Below are 19,140 nucleotides of genomic sequence, written 5' to 3' on the forward strand. Positions count from 1 at the left end.
AAAATTCTCCAAGGCAAGGACAATTTGGAAACAAGGAACCAAACCTATAAAAAACTGCCCATGTAGATTCTGATCCCATAAGAGTTGTGGGATCATAGTGTGCCAAAACCCTCAACACAGAAGACAGAGCTTCTCAGTAAGGAATGGGAAAAATCTGGGAAATGAGGTTGGGGTATCAATCCATTATTATTGTGTCAATAAAGATAACTTAATGAAACATATTAAATGAAATAAATTAAACCACCTCGAAGTTAGCTAGTCTGCTGGAAAGAATCCTAGATCTTGGATCTGCTTCTATCTCTGTGGTCTGGGAACTGCAAGTCTACTCCACAGCGGAGCATTCAGTTCTGAGTAGGTGAGCTGCGGCTAACCATCACAGGTTATCCAGCTAACCTGGACATCATCTGTAGTCATAACTGCATAAAGAACACAGAAGCAGAAATATTAATTAAAGGACCCGCCTTAAGTGGATCAGGACTAAGAGAAAAAAGCAGCTGAGCTTAGACTTCCAATCTGAGGATAATGTTTTTCAGTCGAGTAATTATCTTTGGTAGTAAGAAAATGTATATCCGGCACCAGTCTTTAAATATATTTAAACAGCGACCTACCGTTTCAAAGTTGGTCTGACTGCAAAGATATAGAAAATGAAAATGGATATTCGGGAAAGTTGGATTTTTCCTTCAAACCTCCATGAATGCAATGCAGTTCTACTTAAGGTGTGTCACTGTTGATTAGTCTTTTTCTGTTTAAATTGTATAATGTGCATTTAGTTTATGTACCTCTAAAATAGTGATATTGCTGGACTGAACATAAGTGATATTGGTAAATATCCTAACAACCTGGTGCTTCTGAAAGACAGATACGGCAGAGAGAGTCAATATTAGCTCAATAATGGTTGAGGCTATTCACAGTATCACTAGTCTTTGAGACAACAGTATATAAGTAAATGTCCTTATCTGAACATGGTCCAGTCAGTCTGTGGTGTATGCTAAAGACATTGCTGTATTGCTTTATATTATGGTAAACATTTTTCATTGTTTAGGTAGAGTTGAAGTGCACTTATGTGTTTGGTCTGTTTGTTTCAGATGCATGGCTTGCAAAACAGTATAACGTGTCCTAAATGTTAATCCTTTCGTCTACCCAAGTCTGACAGGCTTTGGTGTTCCCTTCATCACTGTTTGCCTTTAAACTATTAGAATTGGCATTACGTTATATTTCGGGTCATCATCTGTCTTCTGTTGCTAATCAGCCAGCACATTTGTTCTTTAGGGTCAGCTAGAGCAGTATTTTTTGTATGTTAAATGCTTTCCTTTCCTGCATCTTCTTTCCCCATCCCATGTTTGATGTGTGTGCTTTCTCTGTTTCTTTTATGTCCTGCAGTGCTCATTTTCGACAACTGAAAAGGTAAAACCAACTAATCTGTTTGAGTTTCTGGTGTAGGAAGGCAATTTTGACCCATCCCTTTCCTTTCCATTTTGTTGAGTTTTGCAAAGGAGAGAGAACCCCGAGAGCAACGAGGGCTTTGATTTTATGGTTTCTGAAGCCGAAAATGACTGCTCTAATCATTTGTTAAATAGCGCCCTTTTTGAAGCTGTTGTGATTAGCACTATTTAAGTGGAAGGGCATCATCGAATGGACCAACATCTATGGGGTCCGTATTTTATTATTTACACTTTCGAGGAGACCAGTTGATGCTGGAAACGTTCTCAGGGCATTAATCCTGCTCCTGTCGCAATCATTTCTTGGGAGGGCTAGTACCTCGGGCAAGCCTTGTCCTTCCTGCACCTCATCACAGCATGTCCACAGAACTAACCACCCTTCTCACATGCAAAAAGGCTTGACGGATTTTCCAACACCACTCCGTTTGTTTATTTATTATTATTTTTTTTAATAAACCATCTGTTTTCCTGTCGTTTAGCAGGGCAGTGCAGAAAATTATTTTCTTTAATACTTTTTGAATTGTTAACTCTCCTCATCTTTTATTGAACTTGCAATTTTTTTAAATGGTAAGTCTTGATAATGGGTTGTAGCCTTCAGCTGGTACTCTTGGTATGTTTTGGTGTTTAAGGAGTCTTCTCAATATGCGGTCTTCCAGGTTAACAAGGCAATTCTAATGATGAAGTCTGGTACTCTTGGTGATTGTTCCTTCATTCGGTATTCCATTGTTCAACGTTCCGATACCTAAACCGCCATTGACCACTATCAAGCCCATTTGAGAGAAAACAGTTGCTGCTAGTGCATTTACGTTTTAGTTCAAATTAGTGTTTAGATGTAAAGCATCTTTATAGGAAGTAATTTAAACATGCTAATAGGGGTTTAATTGTTATTAATGGCTTGACTATGAATATTTAGAGCCATCTTCAGACCCCAGTCGCAGCTTGATTACGGTTTAATAATCTTTGCTTACCAAAGAGGTTAAAATATAATTTTAATCTTTAGTTTATCCTCAGCATGTCTAATACTTTGGTTGTAGGTGGGAACAGTGATGTTAGTTATATGTTTGACCAGTTCCTCAAAACCTTGAATCTTAAAGGAGCAATAGTGTTCGTTTTGGCCTCCTGAACCTGACGGAATTGTACATAGTCTTATATCAAGTTATGGACCCATATCTGTTTCCCACATTGAAGAACACCTGTCCTCCTGATGGAGCTAACGATTCTGCATCTTATAGTATTTCTAGTTTTATTGGGTTCCGTTTTAATCTAGGTATTCTTCGTGCTGACCTTTCAGATAACCTTGAACAACGTACAGTTTTATGCACCAGACTTTTTAAAGTTGGAGCTACTCTTCATGTTAATGCTCAGGCCTTGGTGTGTTCCCCCTAACGAAATTAGAGGCATTCCGGGCTTATTATTTGAAAATTATGTAAGTTCAAGGAGGTCATTCTAAGACAACCCTTATACCTGGTGGTTCAGTAGTAGAGCTCTGCAGATAATTCTCACAACTGTTTACAGTCCGGTATATATTGCAAAAACCGGAGATTAAAGTCATGTTATAGTTAGATGAGTTTGTCAGTGACATTAATATTTTGAACAAAAATACTGAAATTCAACAATAATAGTTAGCAAAGGTAACTATAACTTGCTCCACGACCATGCATGTCTTATGACCTCACTTATGACATTACTCATCACATGTTCTATGACATCATTTAAAGATCTCACTGATGACATTTCAAATGGCATCACTGATTACATGATCCATAGTTCTTTTTTACACATTGCTCTTTAAATGGGTATAAGATTAGAGCTATGAAATAAGTGCAAAATAACTTAAAATAATGTGAAGGGTCTTTACTGCTATCATACCTACATCCCCCATAGGTAAAGCAAGCATATGTTGTTTGCAACATTGACCTTATACCATACACTTAATGCAGAAAAATTCACCTAACTATAATGTTACTTTCACCTTAGATTTTTTTAGTGAATTTCTAAGGTTTTAAAAACACAAACAAAACCCCCCCAGATTTTTCTTTATCACACCTAACTATAACCCTTGGTTTTTTCCATCGAATTTCTAGGTGTTTTCTTTTTTTTTTTTTTACATAAATATAGTTAGCTGGCACTTTATATCGTGGACCAAAACAAGGTACACTTTAAAGAGTCCAGGCAACCCATATTGGTTTACAGAGGCAAAAACGATAACACTAAATGATCTCTTTCGTGGTTGTGTGGGCGAGCAGTTTAGGCTTATCAGAGGGTAGTGCAAAGCAATTGTACTCACAGAGGCAATTAATGAGTCACAAAACAATACATCTGAGACACATTTGGAAAAATAACTTGTGTTTTTACATAACTTTTGATACCAAGAACTACGTTATCAGATAAGTACTTTAAATATTAATTTTCACAGGTAAGTAAACAGTTGACTTAAATGTATCTTTACGCATCAATGCTTCCCTATGGGAGAAAAGGCATATGTTGCATACAGTCATTTACTGTTCCTTTCTAGGGGTCTCCTCCGCGACTTAAGGTTGTAGGGTACCCAGGTCCAAAGTACCACCAGCAGTTTCTGTTTACCTGCTATGGGGCGTCTGGTTGTAGAGGTGCTGGTCAAGTTGCTAGCTGTGCGTGCTATACTGGTAGAAAGAAGGTGGGCCACCTAGAAACAGGCTGCAGAGGGGGATTTGGGGGAAAGTCAGAGAGCTCCCAATGTGGTGATTGGGTAACAAGGGTCCTGGGAACAAGAAGTACAGCCGGTTCGTCGGTACGTGGGCTGGGGCGCTCAGTTGCAGAGAGGAAAGGTCAGCTGGGGTCTGTGTGTCCTAGGGCCTTGCGGTTGTCAGTCTCGTCGGTTGAGGGTGCAAAATCAAGACAGCTGGGCCACTCTGGAAGTGGGTTTCTGCTGTACTGACATCCCTCGATGACTAGTCAGTGTGGTGGGAGTTCGGATTGGACTCTCATGAGGTCGGTTTGCTTCAAGGGGTCCGGTACCTGGGTGTTGGTCCTGTGCGGCTACAGTTGGTCCTGATGTCCTCTCGCTCCCACTTGAGGGGAGGGGGGATAGATCAGACCTTTAGGAGCACAGGTTACTCTTCTTGGGAGGCTACTGCATCGGGCTGGCTGGGGAGCAGGAAGTCTGTGACTCAGACTTTTCGGTGCCTGTGTACAGCAGGGGAGTAACTTCTCTACTCCATGGGAGATTTCTGACAATTTACGAAGGGCTGGCAGTCTCCTGGGTTTCTTGGATGATGATCTACTGCAGGACGGGTCACTGCTCACGATTAGTGAGGCTGGTGCAGGAAGGCAGGATGTGGCACTAAAAGTCCACAGAGTCTCCCTTTCTCGCTTTTCTTGCAGCTCTTCTTTGTCGTCCTCTTCTGGAGCCGTCAAATCTGAGGTTCTGGTGTCCAAAGTGCCATCTAAATACTCCAATAAGGAGTGTTAAGGGAAGTGACAGGTAGTAGCCTATGGGCTACTTACCTTAACGTTGTCCTCACCCTTTATATGACCACTTCCTGTGGCAAGTGGACATAACCCTGATCCAGAGAACCTTATTCCGCCAAAACTAAGATGGTGGAATTCTAAAATTAGTGTTCGCATCAGGTAGCCCATCTTAGGTGTGGAACTAGCCTGAGAGGGGAACACGGTTCCTGACTAGCTAACTTTCTCACGTTTCCTGGTGCCAAATGGGCCATGGTGGCATTTCCTGTCTGGGAAAGCCTTGGGTTGCATATCAAAGGCGGCAGAGTCCTTTGAAGCCTCCTTCCTTGATATGCTTATCACTTGGCCATTCTGCTTGGAGGAGGTGACAACACCTCCCGTCGGAGCAGGCATTGTTTCTGCCCTCAGAGCGCGAGCTCTCACCAGCAGGGCGGTCAGAAACCTGTCTGGGGTGGCAGGCTGGTCTACCCTAGTCGGCCAGTACACTAGTAGTCTGTAGGTTTTCAGGGGACACCTCTATGGTGCCCTCTGGGCGCATGTATTAATACATCAATCACTGGAATCCGTGTGGGTTTATTAATATGAGATGTTTGATACCAAACATCTCTAGTTTCAGTGAATCCATCATGCAGCTAGGGAACACGTAAATACCAGTGTCCAGCACATGTACTCAAAATGGCTTCAATATTTGTAGGAAGCTGGCTCTGTATATTTCATACCAAAATGAGGTTTAGTGTGCACAGAGTCCAGTGGCACCCCCAAGGTAGACAGAGGTAAAAGTAGATTGCACCTTACTCTCTATTTGTGGTAGTGTGGGGGAGCAGTAAGGCTCTATCAAGGGAGTGTTAAGCATTTGTTGTACACACTCTGGCAGAAAATGTCACAAGACTGAACTAAAACCAATTTGTTTGTATCAAAAATATTAAGTTATTTCATTTCTAGAAGCAAGCCAAGCCTGGTGCAGGTAAATGAAATAATACTTTGCAAATTCTTATGCAATGTTTTACATTTGAATGCAGGTTCAAATGCAGTTGGTTGAATTACATGCAAGTCAATATTTCGAAATTACTTTTCAGTTACTTTACAGATTACTTTGTACGTTACCTTTTAGATTACTTTTTAAGTTACTTTTTCTACTCTGTGTGATATGCCTAGATATCACACTGGGACATTTCCTAGAGAAAAGGTAAGTAAATCAGTTTTTGTACATTTGCAGTTTTTCGGGGTTTCATACAAACCAACTCCACACTAGAAGTATTTTCAAGGACAACAGTCAATGCAATCCTATGGGAGGAAATAAAGTTATCGGTTTGCAGGTAAGTAAAAGTGTGTGGGAGTTGGTATTCTGGGGTTAGAACAAGGGTCCCCCCAGGGTCGAGAATGCACTCTCAGAGCACCCTCAGCAGCACTAGGGCGGCCGGGTGCAGAGTGCTGTGGCCTATTGTTATCCAATGGGGGTAGGGGGCCTCCGGTTGGTGGCTGTTCACTAGCAGGCCACAAGGTTGTGGGAGCAAAGCTCCTGGTGTTAGGCTCAGGGCAAAGGGGGATCCGAGTTAGCACACAAGGTGCACCCGTAGCGGCGCAGGGGCGACTGGGTGCAGGGTGCTGTTTTGGCATCGGGTGCCCTGTTCTCAATGGGAGTTGCCGGATTTTGGATTTTGGCTGCAGGCTCAGTCAAGGAAGACTTGTAGGAGGAACTAACAGCTGGGCAGGTAAGTTGGAGGGCTTGGGGTCGTAGGTGCACCTCTGGTTCTGTTCTCCAGGGCCAAGGGCAGCTGGATGCAGGGGTGTATTTTGAGGTCGGATTTCACCTTACCAGGCCACTCACGGTTGGGGGGTGGTGTCTCCGTGCAGAGGCTGCAGGCGACGTCGGGGAGGTCGAAGGGGTCAACCCATGGTGGACTCGGACTCTGGAGCGCTGGGGGACCTCACTGGGACCGGTGAGCAGCTCTAACTCTGGCTGTAGGCGACAGGTTGAGTGGTGGTTCCAGGCGTCTGGTTTCTTTGTCCTCAGCAGGCTCAGAGTCTGTTTTGGGAGTTTCTTTTGAACCGAGCTGCGGTTCACAGGAGATCCGGTCTTAGTTGAAGGCAGTCAGTCCTCCCAGGGTTCTTAAGGTCACTGGCTGCTTGACAAGTTGACTTTTGGCGCAGGACCTCTGAAAACTGCAGATGGGCTGTTAGGGCTGGGGCCAAGTCAGTTGTTCTCTACAGTCTCCTCTACTGGGTGTCGTCTTTCGTCCTTCTTCGTAGGTTGCGGAAATCTGTCTTTATTGGTTTAGGTCTGCCCCCTAAATATGGGATTTAGGGGGTGTTTTGGGGGTCTCAGGGTCAGTAACCAATGGCTTAATGATCATAGGGTGACTACACTCTTGGTGTGCTCATCCACATGGGGTCGTGGGACAATCCGTAATCCTGATTGGAGAGTGCCTGCCATCTGCAAGATGACAGGCACTGAAAAGTGGGCTTCACATCGACTCTCCCACCTGAGGGGTGGGGTTAGCAGAGGTGGGCACACCTTCTGGGCTGTGCTAATTTTTCCCACCTATCTTCTCGCCGAAAAGGAGGGCAGACGGGAAGGGGGCCTGCTCCTGATAGCAGGAGAGTCTGGGGGTCATGTTACAAAGGCAGCAAGGCATTTGAAGCTCCCCTGCTACAGATGGCTCTTCCTTGCCTGGGGGAGGTGTGACCACCTCTGCTCAGGAAAGGCTTTGTGTCTGGGCTCAGGGAGCAAAGGCTCCCACCTCGGTGGTCCAGAAGCAAACCTGTCTCGTGGTTGTAGGCTTGTGTGTTCCAGTCAGGGAACCCACCAGAGGCAGGTCATCAGGGGGCATCTCAAAGATGCCATCTGAGTGCATTTTTCAATAAATCCCACACTGGCATCAGTGTGGGTTAGATGTGCTGAGAATTTTGATACCAAACTTCCCAGTTTTCAGTAAAGCCATTATGGTGCTTTGGAGTTAGTAATCAAACTCCCAACACCATATACTCTTAATGGCATTACTGCACTTACAATGTCTAAGAATTGGTCTAGACACTGTAGGGGTAAAGGGCTCATGCACCTGTACCCTCGCCACTGGTATAGTGCATACAACTAGAGGGGTGGCTGACCTATGCCAGGGCAGTGGGTTGTAGGCATGGCACACAGGGATGTGTCGACTCTTCACATTGTCCTGCACCAAAAGACTCCGCCTGCAATGGGTGTGTGTGTGTGTGTGTGTGTGTGTGTGTGTGTGTGTGTGTGTGTGTGTGTGTGTGTGTGTGTGTGTGTGTGTGTGTGTGTGTGTGTGTGTGTGTGTGTGTGTGTGTGTGTGTGTGTGTGTGTGTGTGTGTGTGTGTGTGTGTGTGTGTGTGTGTGTGTGTGTGTGTGTGTGTGTGTGTGTGTGTGTGTGTGTGTGTGTGTGTGTGTGTGTGTGTGTGTGTGTGTGTGTGTGTGTGTGTGTGTGTGTGTGTGTGTGTGTGTGTGTGTGTGTGTGTGTGTGTGTGTGTGTGTGTGTGTGTGTGTGTGTGTGTGTGTGTGAAGGTATAGAGCCTCTAAGGGTGGCAAAATAAGTGCTGCAGCTCTTAGAGGCTTTCCCTGGCCACAGGGCCCTTGATACCCATGGTACCTTTAACGAGGGACTGACATGTGGCCAGAGAGGTGCCAATTGAGAGTACAAGGTGCAGTTTTGGGAAAGAACACAGCCCCTGGGAACTTGATTGGCAGGGACCTAGGGCACAAGTGCATCAGTTATCTGGCAAAAAGTGGGGGATTACTGCAACAAACCTAGCCTCTTACACTATTCACTTGTAATATCGAAGAATCAACTTAGACATCACAGGGTCATGTTTGCTCATGCAGGTATGTCCACGCATGTAGTATAGTGCACCCTGCCTTCAGTCCGTACTGCATGCAGTATCTGCAGGCATGGCACACAGGGGGTGTTCCCTGTTGTCTTCACTTTTCGGTGCACTTTGGCACTCAGCTTGCAATGGCAGTTTACATGCTCATGCTGAGGGGTCCCTTTGAGTGGCACAGTACATGCTGCAGCCCTTAGAGACCCTCTTTAGCCTCCTTGCCTGAAGTACCAGGGCTAACATTTCTTAAGGACTTATATGGAGTGCTAAAGGTATTGCCAATTGGGCGAACAGTTGTACAGTTTGGGGGAAATCTATCTGGCACAGGGGACCTTGATAGCAGGAACCCAGTGCACTTCTGTCAAATTGCATCAGATACTATGCAAAAAGTGGGAATGTACTCTCTCTCTCTCTCTCTCTCCCTCTCTCTCTCTCTCCCTCTCTCCCTCTCTCCCTCTCTCCCTCTCTCCCTCTCTCTCCCTCTCTCCCTCTCTCCCTCTCTCCCTCTCTCCCTCTCTCCCTCTCTCCCTCTCTCCCTCTCTCCCTCTCTCCCTCTCTCCCTCTCTCCCTCTCTCCCTCTCTCCCTCTCTCCCTCTCTCCCTCTCTCCCTCTCTCCCTCTCTCCCTCTCTCCCTCTCTCCCTCTCTCCCTCTCCCTCTCTCCCTCTCTCTCCCTCCTTCACACTCACACCTTCACACTCACCCCCCGTATACAACTGTGCCCTGCCCATCTGGCACTTGCTTGCCTTGATAGTGAGGCTTGCTGGGCCGTTAGGACCTTCCCAAGGTGGATCAGGTGATCCTGTTAAGTGGAACTATCGACCGCAATATCGTCCAGATTGCTGTGTGACAAAGTGCCATCTTTCTTGCATGGTATGCCCCCACTTTTTGCTGAATGTACTTTGACTGACTGTGCCCTGGACTCCTGCCAATCCGGTGCCCAGGACCTATGTTCCTTCCCTAAAACCCCAAATTGGCAAACCCTGGCCACATGTCAGCCCCTGGTAAATGGTAACCTAGGTACCCAGGGCCTTGTGACCGGGGAAGGCCTATAAGGGCTGCAGCACTTATTGCTCCACCCTTAGGGGCCCTGTACCCTAACACAAACACACTGCCCTTGCAGGCTGAGTGTCTGGGAACAAGACAAAACAAAGAGTCGACATGGCACACATCCCTGTGTGCCATTCCACAACCTACACTGCCCTGGCATACATCAGCCACCCCTCTAGCTGGGTGCCCTAGGCCAGTGGTGTGGGCACAGGAGCATGAGCCCTGTGCCCCTAAAGTACCCAGGTCCATTCCTGGGCACTGTAAGTGCAGTGCTGCCATTTAAGAGTACATGGTGCTGAGAGCTCGTCAAACACGAACTCCACAGCACCATAATGGCAACACTGAGAAGTTCGGTATCAAACTTCTCAGCACATTAAACCCGCACTGATGCCAGTGTGGGATTTAATGTACAAAGCACTACAGAGGGCATCTTAGAGATGCCCCCTGAAACCTAACCTACAATCCAAGTCTTCTAGGCTGCCACACAGCAGATATGTTGCTGGACCCCTGGGTGGAGAGCCCCCCGCTCTCCTGGGCCTGCAACAATGCACATCCTGGGCGAGGTGCTAGGTCTCCTCCCCCAGGATGGGCAGGGGGAAGCTTCAAAGGCATGCTGCCTTTGTGAGCTTCTCCAGGCCACTTGCTGTACTTAGCAATTGGCCACCACCGGTTCTGACCCCCACTCTGGCGGGAAGACTGGCCGGAAACTCCAAGTAAGGACAGGGGATGTGCCAGCCCTGCCAACCCCACCCCTCAGGTGGGGGAGGCGAGGTGAAGCTCATCTCCGGGCCCTCGCCATCTTGAAGATGGGGAGCCCTACCCAATCAGGAGTAGGCTACTGCCCCCCTCACACAGGAGAGTGGCAGGATGGGGGGTGTACCCTGCCCTTTACCTACCTCTAACGCTCCTAAATTTAGTATTTAGGGGCACCCTGAACCTTCCTTCCTTAGATTCTAGAATCTAAACCAGCAAAGAAGATCAAGAAGAAAGAAGACCTGCCGTGCAACTGCTAAGAAGAGGAAGACACCAACTGCTTTGGCCCCAGCCCTACCGGCCTGTCGACCCTCGAACCTGCTCCTGCTAAATCCCGGCACCTCCTGTGGCCAGCAACCTCACAAACCCCGGAGGACCTGGCTACCTTGTGACTCTGAGCACCTGGGACTCCCACGAGCAGTGGCTCTGCTCAAAGCATCAGCCCGGAACCGTGATCCCTGCACACTCTGCACCTGCCAAGCGACTGTGACCCTGAATCTGGCACCCAAGGACCCACCTCGATGCTCCTGACGACGCCTGCAGCCTCCGAATCAGGGACCCCCCCCAACCGTGATCAACAGAGTGTTAGATTTCCCGACACCAAAAGGCACCCCTGCACCTGGCGACCTGCCCGACTCCTGGGTACCTACCTATCCTCCAACTACCCAACTTACCTCTCGAAGTGGTGGTGGCACCTGAAGAATCTTCGTCCCCGAGCTTGCAGCCTTTGTTCGTCCTTGAGCTTTTCCATAGCAATCCATTGAGCACCCAAAGGCTCAAAAGCACCCTGCACCCAGCCGCCCGAGTGGCCCAGGCAATGCAACTTCTACTCCTATCTACTTCCTATGTGCCCTGAGCAAGTGACCAGGAGCCCAGCTCCCACAGCCGCGTGGCCTGCTAGTCAGCAGCCACCAACCAAGGGCCCCCTGCCTTTCATAGGATAACATTGGGCCTAACTCACACTGCACCCGGCTGCCCCTGTGCCGCTGGCGGTGCAACAACTGTACTTACCTGACCCTGGGAGACCCTGGAGTCTATGCCCAGAACCTTAACTCTGCCAGTCCAGTACTTACCCAAAAGCCGATAACTCACTTTTCTTCCATAGGGTACCATTGACTGGTTCCTCTTGAAATTTCTTCTAAGTGTGGAGTTTCTAAACTTTAAAATATTCACCTAAAATCAACCCAGTAGGAGAGATCCCAGTGCTGGATCTTGGTGCCCAGCACTGACCCTGAAAAGTACTTTCTACCGTACTTTCCACTAACTCAATTTTCTCCCATAGGAAACCATTGACTGTTTTTCTGTGAAATTTCTTCTAAGTGTCGATTTTGCAAACTTATAAATATTCCTTAAAAATCGCCTCTGTAACTTAAACACAGTTTCTCAACTGCTTACAGGTGGTACACTAGTGCTGGATCTAGGATCCAACACTGACCTAGAAAAAGTAACCATAAACCCACTTACCTGCTAAGTGAATTTCCTTCCATAGGATAACATTGGTAATTTGATTAGAAAAAGTTTGTCAACTTGTAAAATAGCAAATTATTGCTTAGAAATCACAACAGTAACTAAAACGAATTTCCTCACTTGTTTCCAAGAACTGTCCCAGGACTGAATCTAGGATCCAGTCCTGGAGTTAGAGAAGTAATCCTGAAAGTAATCAATTGCACATAACTTAAAATTCCCATTGAGCTCAATGTATTATTGTGTTTGAAATTGTGTTGTCTATTGCAACAAACTATAACTATTATCTGCAAAAGTCAATTGGCTATTGCAAAGTATTTAACTAAAGCATCTCATTCTGAGAAAGTATATTTTGATACCCATTGTTGGTTGTAAAATAAAACAACCATATATTTTTTATACAAACCATTGGCCTAGAGTTCAGTTCTTGAGTGTTTGAGACCATTTGCTGACTGAGTGTGTACAACAAATGCTTTGCACTGTCCTCTGATACTGCCTTACTGCTCGACCAAGCTACCACTTTAGAGAGTAAGGTTATATCTAACTTTAACCTCTGCCAAACCTCTCCATTGACTGACCTATCTTTGGGCTGTAGGAGAGGAGGTCAGGGAGAGGTTCACTCTCTGCTTCCTGATCCTCATCAGTGACCATGACCATAATCGCATCAGCCCTGTCATAGAAAGGCTTTAAGCGGTTAACATGGATGCCCAGGTGAGTGCTCCTGCTAGTGCCTAGGTCTTCAAGATAGGTGACCTCACCTTTCCTTTCAAGGATAGGTTAGGGACCGCGCCTCTTGCCCTGAAGTGCTCTAGGTGCAACAGGCTCCAAAACCTATACCCTCTGACCTGGTTGGAACTCCACCAGTGCAGCCTTTTGGTCATACCAATGCTTCTGGAGCTCTTGGCTGGCCTCAAGGGTTTTGGGTGCTTTGCCCATGTACTCTGACATCCTTAAACATAGCCCAAGTAAATAGTCTACAATGTCTTGTTTAGGCTCGTTGAGAGGTCTCCACCAGCCTGCCTTTACAAGATACAGTGATCCCCTTACTGGATGCCCAAAAAGAAGTTCAATGGGACTGAACCCTACTCACGAAACGCCGGCATGTCAAATGGCCATCCCATCTCCTGAGTTTTTCAGGGAGTCCCATGATCATTCATTTCACGGTTTTGCTGAATCTCTCAACGGGGTGATGTGGGGTAGTGAACTTGTAAGTCACACCCCATTCATTCTTCATTGCCTGTAGGTAGCCAGACATGAAGTTACTATCTCTGTCTGATACCACCTCCTTAAGGAAATCCACTTGAGTAAAAATACTTACGAGGGTCCTGGCAACTGCAAAAGCAATGACCGTCGTAAGAGTGTAGCTTCAGGGTACCTGGTGGCATGATCCACTACCACTGAAAGTGAGATTAGGGTTGTCTTTTGGGTAGTTAGCTGCTTTGCCACTGGCTTGGCATGTAACACAGGATTTACCAATCTCCTTCTGGGATGTTTGCCCAGTAGAAGTGGCTGATTAGCCTGCTCCAAGTCTTGCTCTGGCCAACATGCACAGCTAGGTGAATCTCATGGGCCAATGAAAGTAAACCCACTCTGCACTGGTGAGGCACTACCACTCTCCTAGTGGCGCCAGATCTGGGGTATCCGGGGTATCTGACCTCCGTGTACAGGAGTCCCTACTCCAAATAGGTCCAATGGAATCCACTGACAACTCCCTGTTATCCAGTATTGGGGTATCTTTCATAGATTCACATGCCTGAATCATTCCCCGTCGCCGAGGCGGGAGTCCCCGGTAAATAAAAAAGTAGTGCCAAATGTTAGTAGTAGTAGTAGGCCCAAAGAAAAGGCCTAAAGCCTATATCTTAGCAGCCTATCTAGCTCATTATGTAAAAGAACCAAGAATTTTGGTAGCAACCAATCAGACACCAGCACCCTTCTAGAACCCTCTCAGCAGAGCCAGTTCTCCTCAGATTTTCACCGCACGTCGTGTGGAAGGGAGTCTCCCTGAGTGCCTCCCTTATTTGTTACATCTGGCATTATCTGGCCTTTCTTTTCCTTCGGTCAAGGTTCATCTAGCTGCACTTTCAAGATTCAGAAAGGGTGCCCATGGCCCTTATCTGTGTTCATCCTCTTTAAGCGGTTTATGAAGGGGCTTTTTCGGGACATTCCTCCGCTCAGACTTCCGCCACCGGAGTGGGAACTCAACACGGTCTTAATGCAATTAATGAAGCATCCGTTTGAGCCTATCCATAAGGCTGACCTCAAATTTCTTACCTGGAAGGTTGCTTTACTTTTAGCTTTAACATCAGCTCGACGAGTGAGTGAAATTCAGGCGTTCACTGTAAAGGAACCTTTCCTACACTTCACTCAAGACTACGTGCACCTCCGAACAAATCCAACATTTATCCCTAAGGTGCCGTCAGTTTCATCTTAATGAACCGGTGAAATAAAGACTTTTTTTTCCTAACCCATCTACTCCAGTGGAACGAGCCTTGCATTCTCTAGATATCAAGAGATGTATTAAGTTCTATCTTCAAAAAACAAAGAACCTTAGAAAGTCCGACCAATTGTTCGTGGCTTATGGCCAAGCTACCCTGGGAAGGGCGGTAACAAAATCCACCATTGCCAGATGGATAGCTTCGACAATCATTTTCTGTCATGACAAAGCTCACAGGCCATTGTTACGGAAACCCAAGGCCCACTCCACGAGAACAGTAGCAGCGTCTACAGCATTGTTTGCTGGAGTGACTCTAGAAAATATCTGCCGTGCTGCGACATGGAAAAATGTCCACACTTTTACAAGACATTACTGCCTCCAGTCTACGCATCAGGACGATGCAGCAGTTGGACAGGCTGTCCTGCGACATCTGTTTCTTTGAGATATCTTCAGGTACCCTTTTATATATATTTTTAACATGTAATATGTTGATATCTTTTAGTATGACAATGCAATGTTTTACAATAATAGTTTGGTTTCATTCCCAATGTTATTGCATTACATGCTATTTTCTGTTTATGAATTGCATGTTTCCACTTTAAGATTCTTTTCTCTTGTCAACAAGCTGTGGATGCAACTAGGGAGTATCAGCACTAGTCTCCCACCATCCGCAAACGACTGTATACTTGGTATACTGCTTGCTATTCTGATTCAGGCATGTGAATCTATGAATGATACCCCAATACTGGATAAAAAACAAGTTACTTACTTGTAACTACAGGTATCCAGTATTGGTATCTTTCATAGATTCACATGCACCCACCCTCCTCCCCGTGGAGTCAGTGTTCTATATTTTGGGATGGTTACTTCCCACTTGTGCTACAAAAATCTGAGGAGAATGGCTTGCTGAGAGGGTTCTAGAAGGGTGCTGGTGTCTGATTGGTTGCTACCAAAATTCTTGGTTCTTTTACATAATGAGGTAGATAGGCCGCTAAGATATAGGCTTTAGGCCTTTTCTTTGGGCCTACTACTAGGGCTGGGCGGAATTTGCGGAATGCCTCTTCGCGGAATTTTGAAAAAAAATTGTTGAAAACGAGCGCACAACCTGAGGGACCGTGTGCCCGGGACTGGGGTCCCTCGTGCTTGGGCAGGCTCCCCTATCTCCCTGGCCTGGCTGCGTTGAGAAGCAGGGACCGGCCCCGGGCCTCCTGATGTTTGGTCAGGGCCTGGGATCCCACGTCCTGCGGCCTGCCAAGTGTCCATCTGCCCGGGACAAGGGACCCTGGTGCAGAGCCCCGGAGCCCTGCAAGGGCAGGCAGGAGCCCTACCGCTATGGCTCGGTGTGGGCAGCTGGGAGTCCTTTCGGTCCCGGCCATCTGGTCGCACCTTTCCCTCGGCCATCTGGTCACGCGCAATGCTTTCCAATGGGGCGACCAGATGGCCGGGCCGGCCTGAAAGTCCCGATGAGGGTCCATTCGCCTCGCGGATCCCAGCCAGGGCTCCAGGAGGCCGGGCGCGTCCGCGCCTAGGGTCCCCTCCGTCACTCGGAGCGCGAGGGTTACAAGAAAGGTGGGTAGCCTTCCTCCGGATTAGTAGGGGCAGGGTATGCCGGGACACCCCTCCTGGGGATTGCGGTTCTCAGGCGGGGACCAGATGGGCCAAGCCCGGACGACACTTCCCCGGGGCGTCGGGTGCTCCCTCCTCCAGCCCGCGGTGAGGCAAAGTGCCCAGGACGGGCTCCATGGGTCCCCCGGGCGTCCACCGAAGCCTGCAGCCCCAAAGCCCTGGAGCCCTTCAGCCCTGGAGCCCTTCAGCCCTGGAGCCCTTCAGCCCGGAGCCCTGGAGCCCTGGAGCCCTGCAGGCCCGGAGCCCTGCAGCCCCCGAGCCCTGCAGCCCCCGAGCCCTGCAGCCCCCGAGCCCTGCAGCCCCCGAGCCCTGCAGCCCCCGAGCCCTGCAGCCCCCGAGCCCTGCAGCCCCCGAGCCCTGCAGCCCCCGAGCCCTGCAGCCCCCGAGCCCTGCAGCCCCCGAGCCCTGCAGCCCCCGAGCCCTGCAGCCCCCGAGCCCTGCAGCCCCCGAGCCCTGCAGCCCCCGAGCCCTGCAGCCCCCGAGCCCTGCAGCCCCCGAGCCCTGCAGCCCGGAGCCCTTCAGCCCGGAGCCCTTCAGCCCCGGAGCCCTGCAGGCCCGGAGCCCTGCAGGCCCGGAGCCCTGCAGGCCCGGAGCCCTGCAGGCCCGGAGCCCTGCAGGCCCGGAGCCCTGCAGCCCTGGAGCCCTGCAGCCCTGCAGGCCCGGAGCCCTGCAGCCACCGAGGCCTGCAGCCCTGGAGCCCTGCAGGCCCGGAGCCCTTCAGCCCTGCAGCCCTTCAGCCCTGCAGCCCCGGAGCCCTGCAGCCCCGGAGCCCTGCAGCCCCGGAGCCCTGCAGCCCCGGAGCCCTGCAGCCCCGGAGCCCTGCAGGCCCGGAGCCCTGCAGGCCCGGAGCCCTGCGTGGGCAGGCGGGAACCCTAGCGCGAAGGCTCTGGGTTGGACAGATGGGAGTCCTGTCAGTCCCGTCCATCTGGTTGCACCTCTCCCCTCGGCCATCTGGTCGCGCGCAATGCTTTCCAATGGGGCGACCAGATGGCCGGGCCGGCCTGAAAGTCCCGATGAGGGTCCATTCGCCTCGCGGATCCCAGCCAGGGCTCCAGGAGGCCGGGCGCGTCCGCGCCTAGGGTCTCCTCCGTCACTCGGAGCGCGAGGGTTACAAGAAAGGTGGGTAGCCTTCCTCCGGATTAGTAGGGGCAGGGTATGCCGGGACACCCCTCCTGGGGATTGCGGTTCTCAGGCGGGGACCAGATGGGCCAAGCCCGGACGACACTTCCCCGGGGCGTCGGGTGCTCCCTCCTCCAGCCCGCGGCGAGGCAAAGTGCCCAGGACGGGCTCCATGGGTCCCCCGGGCGTCCACCGAGGCCTGCAGCCCCAAAGCCCTGCAGCCCTGGAGCCCTTCAGCCCGGAGCCCTGGAGCCCTGCAGGCCCGGAGCCCTGCAGGCCCGGAGCCCTGCAGGCCCGGAGCCCTGCAGCCACCGAGGCCTGCAGCCACCGAGGCCTGCAGCCCCAAAGCCCTGCAGCCCCAAAGCCCTGCAGCCCCAAAGCCCTGCAGCCCCAAAGCCCTGCAGGCCCGGAGCCCTGCAGGCCCGGAGCCCTGCAGGCCCTGGAGCCCTGCAGGCCCTGGAGCCCTGCAGGCCCTGGAGCCCTGCAGGCCCTGGAGCCCTGCAGGCCCTGGAGCCCTGCAGGCCCTGGAGCCCTGCAGGCCCTGGAGCCCTGCAGGCCCGGAGCCCTGCAGGCCCGGAGCCCTGCAGCCACCGAGGCCTGCAGCCCCGGAGCCCTGCAGGCCCGGAGCCCTGCAGGCCCGGAGCCCTGCAGGCCCGGAGCCCTTCAGGCCTGCAGGCCCGGAGCCCTTCAGGCCTGCAGGCCCGGAGCCCTGCAGGCCCTGGAGCCCTGCAGGCCCTGGAGCCCTGCAGGCCCTGGAGCCCTGCAGGCCCTGGAGCCCTGCAGGCCCTGGAGCCCTGCAGGCCCGGAGCCCTGCAGCCCCGGAGCCCTGCAGCCACCGAGGCCTGCAGCCCTGGAGCCCTTCAGCCCGGAGCCCTGCAGGCCCGGAGCCCTTCAGCCCGGAGCCCTGCAGGCCCGGAGCCCTTCAGGCCCGGAGCCCTTCAGCCCTGCAGGCCCGGAGCCCTGCAGGCCCGGAGCCCTGCAGGCCCGGAGCCCTGCAGCCCTGCAGCCCCGGAGCCCTGCAGGCCCGGAGCCCTGCAGGCCCGGAGCCCTGCAGCCCTGCAGCCCCGGAGCCCTGCAGCCCCGGAGCCCTGCAGCCCCGGAGCCCTGCAGCCCCGGAGCCCTGCAGCCCCGAAGCCCTGCAGCCCCGGAGCCCTGCGTGGGCAGGCGGGAACCCTAGCGCGAAGGCTCGGGGTTGGACAGATGGGAGTCCTGTCAGTCCCGTCCATCTGGTTGCACCTCTCCCCTCGGCCATCTGGTCGCGCGCAATGCTTTCCAATGGGGCGACCAGATGGCCGGGCCAGCCTGGAAGTCCCGATGAGGGTCCATTCGCCTCGCGGATCCCAGCCAGGGCTCCAGGAGGCCGGGCGCGTCCGCGCCTAGGGTCCCCTCCGTCACTCGGAGCGCGAGGGTTACAAGAAAGGTGGGTAGCCTTCCTCCGGATTAGTAGGGGCAGGGTATGCCGGGACACCCCTCCTGGGGATTGCGGTTCTCAGGCGGGGACCAGATGGGCCAAGCCCGGACGACACTTCCCCGGAGCGTCAGGTGCTTCCTCCTCCAGCCCGCGGCGAGGCAAAGTGCCCAGGACGGGCTCCATGGGTCCCCCGGGCGTCCCCCGAGGCCTGCAGCCCCAAAGCCCTGCAGGACTGGCGCCCTGCAGGACTGGAGCCCTGCAGCCCTGGAGCCCTGCAGCCCCTGAGCCCTGCAGCCACGGAGCCCTGCGTGGGCAGGCAGGAACCCTAGCGCGAAGGCTCGGGGTTGGACAGATGGGAGTCCTTTCAGTCCCGTCCATCTGGTTGCACCGCTCCCCTCGGCCATCTGGTCGCGCGCAATGTTTTCCAAAGGGGCGACCAGATGGCCTGGCCGGCCTGGAAGTCCCGATGAGGGTCCATTCGCCTCCCGGATCCCAGCCAGGGCTCCAGGAGGCCGGGCGCGTCCGGGCCTAGGGTCCCCTCCGTCACTCGGAGCGCGTGGGTTAC

General features: G+C 51.3%; 1 protein-coding gene across 7 annotated transcripts in view; it reads left to right on the top strand.

Annotated features, from left to right (window-relative positions):
- Positions 1-19,140, top strand: part of PPP6R1 (protein phosphatase 6 regulatory subunit 1) — a 1,096,922-nt gene that overhangs the window by 536,766 nt on the left and 541,016 nt on the right. For 4 of the 7 annotated variants that reach the window (XM_085616383.1, XM_085616382.1, XM_085616384.1 and 1 more), the window contains exon 16: positions 1,381-1,404. The exons of the other annotated variants lie outside the window; for them this stretch is intronic. In XM_085616383.1, coding sequence (XP_085472509.1) covers positions 1,381-1,404 — 24 coding nt within the window. The remainder of the gene's footprint in view (positions 1-1,380; positions 1,405-19,140) is intronic. 7 annotated transcript variants of the gene reach the window in all.

Source organism: Triturus cristatus, chromosome 7 (genome assembly GCF_964204655.1).
Source record: "Triturus cristatus chromosome 7, aTriCri1.1, whole genome shotgun sequence".
NCBI lineage: Eukaryota > Metazoa > Chordata > Amphibia > Caudata > Salamandridae > Triturus > Triturus cristatus.